The sequence below is a fragment of the Rhinoraja longicauda genome, chromosome 10 (assembly GCF_053455715.1).
Source record: "Rhinoraja longicauda isolate Sanriku21f chromosome 10, sRhiLon1.1, whole genome shotgun sequence".
Lineage (NCBI taxonomy): Eukaryota > Metazoa > Chordata > Chondrichthyes > Rajiformes > Arhynchobatidae > Rhinoraja > Rhinoraja longicauda.
Window position 1 is genome coordinate 29868320 of NC_135962.1, and position 2895 is coordinate 29871214.

Sequence of the window (2895 nt, forward strand, 5' to 3'; positions counted from 1 at the left end):
CTGGCATAATGTTGTATTGTGGGCATCAACTCATATTTACACCGGTGTTCATGACTACTGAATGATTTAGTATCTGCATCACTCTGTCCACTAAACAGCTCTGACCAAAGGAGCTCGACCCGAAGCGTTACCTATTCCTTTTCTCCAGAGATGCTTTCTAATCCATTGAGTTACTCCAGCTTTTTGTGTCTACGGTTTAAACCATTATCTGCAGTTCCTTCCTACACTGACCATTCTACGTGTTAGTGCTAGCCTGCACCGACTCATTGGGTTCCTTTACAATAATTCTGTGCTAACTCTCCCATTACGTTTTATGCTCAATCCAGCCCGTTTAGCTTCACCATGTCTGCAAATATATTTTGCAAAGCAAAGCGACTCTTTAAAGGATTCATTCATATCAAAGGTTCCTGCTTCCTAACATCACGCCACCGGATACGCAAGCTCTAACTATGTTTGTCAGGCTTCCCTTGGAGCTGAGACGCACTTCAGTTTGGTCTGCCGGGAAGTACGAATCAGTGCAGACAACGCCAACTCATATTTCACTCCGTCCTGAGAAGGTCCTGCAAAGGCGAAAGCAAATATGGTTCGTTTGGTCTTCATTTTCCTTTGGCTCCAGAACTGTTGGGAAAAATCAGGGGTTTGGTCTCAAACGTTTTGCGACGGCGGGGCGTGCTATAGTTTGCACTGGGATGCGGGCTCCTTTGTGCGGACAAAGGAGAAGTGTGAAGCCAAGCATGGGTTCCTCACCTCCATGTCCAGTGAGCGCGAAGCAAGGAGCATTGAGCGGCTTTTAGAGATTAGCGTGGAGGTGGCGCCCAGACTGCTTCACCTGTGGATTGGACTTCACAGGAAGGTCAAGCAGTGTTACATTGCTGAAAAGCCGCTGCGCGGATTCCTATGGGTCAGTGGCAATGACCGTTCTACCTACAACGCCTGGACCCGGGAACCTTTGAGGACGTGCACACACAGGAGATGCGTGGAGCTTGTGGTGAACTACACAACGCGAATCCAACTCAAGTGGAATGATTCAACATGTGATCCCAAAAGAAACGAGGGTTTCATCTGTAAGTACCCGATGTGCGAAAGCCTAAAGACTGACATTGGAAACGTCGTTTATAAAACCCCTAACAATGCAAGCCAATTCTTCCCTCGTGTACCTCGAGGGACGGTAGCAACCATTCTTTGTGCCAACGGCAAGTCAGTCGCTGTGAAGTGTGAGCTACAGCAGGGGCGAGTCAACTGGTCATCGACCAGAAGCTTGGAATCCATGTGCAACAACTGTTCGGAAGTTACAAATAATGGTTCTTGTCGATTTGGATGCTTCCAGTCGCCCCGGGACTCCTTCTGTTTGTGCGACAAGGGTTTTTCAGTGAACCTCCAGCAGAACCAATGCGTTCCCGTGGGAGACTTGGAATCTGGTTTTAACGTGACGTCCGGGACTTTTCCGAAAGACAGCGAGAACCCGACTGCCAATACTGTTGTCCCCACTGTCTTTGTATCAGCCTCCCCGGTATCAACATCTTACTTATCCAGTCCCGCTGAAAATCCCATGGCCTCTCTTCCTCCCACTGTTGGGAGATCCGAACCTGAAAAGCGGGAGGCACATTCCAACGCCCCCTTCCTGATATATCAGGTTATTATTGGGGCCCTCGCCCTGATGTTGTTGGTCGCAGTTGCGGTGTTAATTATCAGAGAGCGCCGTTACAGAGGTGCCCGTAAAACGGGCAACAATGGACTTCGAATAGAACCCAAAAGTGTCGACACTGTTCACCAGGAGCATGACAGAGTCCATGAGAGGAACGTTTTTAATGGAAATCACTACGTGGAAACCCCTTCAGCGAGTGAGAACGAAATTAACGTATCCAAGGAAAATGGTGAATTGAGTTTTTCGGTAGCACAGTGAGAAGCCGCGTGGTGGCGCCTTGCCTGAAGCTGTGATCGATGGCTGGGCCAGCATCTACGTACAGTAGATTCTCACTTAAATACACAACAGATTTTGTTCTTTAAAAGTGCAACGACCGTTTAAAGTGACCAAGCCTAAAGTTTGGCGTAGAGGAAGCAGTAATAATACCAAATACTTTTATCTACTGAAGACACAAAGAGCTGGAGTAACTTTGCGAGTCATGCAGCATTTCTGGAGAACATGGATAGACGATGTTTCGAGCCGGGTCTGAAGAAGTATCCCGTCCCGAAACATTGTCTACTCATGTTTTCCAGTGACGCTGCTTGAACCACTGAGTTACTCCAGCGTTTTGTGACTTTTTTTGGAAACCAGCATCTGCAGTTCCTTGTGTATTTCCATCAGCTGCACGGCAGAGATGGCGTCTGGTGTTCCTTTTCTGTTGAATATTCGTATAAAAGCTTTAAATTGTTCAATTGTCCCTGTAAAGCGTCTTTGAGTGTTTGAAAAGCGCTATATAAATGTAATGCATTATTATTATTATTATTATTATTATTATTATTATTAAGAACCTAATCCCCCTCCACCCCGCGTTTGTGTACCAGTAGGTTGTGTTACTTAAGATAGACAGACACAAAGTGCTGGAGTAACTCAGCTTGTTTTGTGACTCTCTGCTGACTTAGATGCTTATAATAAAAATGTACAAACAAACAATGCTGTGACTTGGATTTACAGGGCACGTGATTATTTAGTTATTGACAAGGCACCAGAAAATCAATAGCAGTTGCTACACAAACTATGTAGTCATGTTGACATTGATCTCATGAGTAAATGTCGTTTCAAGGGAACACACAAACCCGAACGCTTAGCGCCAGTGGGGGAAAAAAAGTGCATCCAAAATTTACCGTAAATTTATTTTGAACGCATACGTGTATTTTGATTGAAATCTTGAAGAAATGAACGAAAAATGTAACGTGTCGGCGAATCGAATGGGG

General features: G+C 45.6%; 1 protein-coding gene across 1 annotated transcript; it reads left to right on the top strand.

The window, feature by feature from the left end:
* Window positions 1–378: 378 nt before the first annotated feature.
* LOC144597643 (complement component C1q receptor-like) lies at window positions 379–2661 on the top strand. The gene has a single exon (XM_078407160.1). It carries the CDS (start codon window positions 581–583, stop codon window positions 1901–1903), a length of 1323 nt encoding a protein of 440 aa, XP_078263286.1. The 5' UTR covers window positions 379–580; the 3' UTR covers window positions 1904–2661.
* The last annotated feature ends 234 nt before the right edge of the window (window positions 2662–2895 follow it).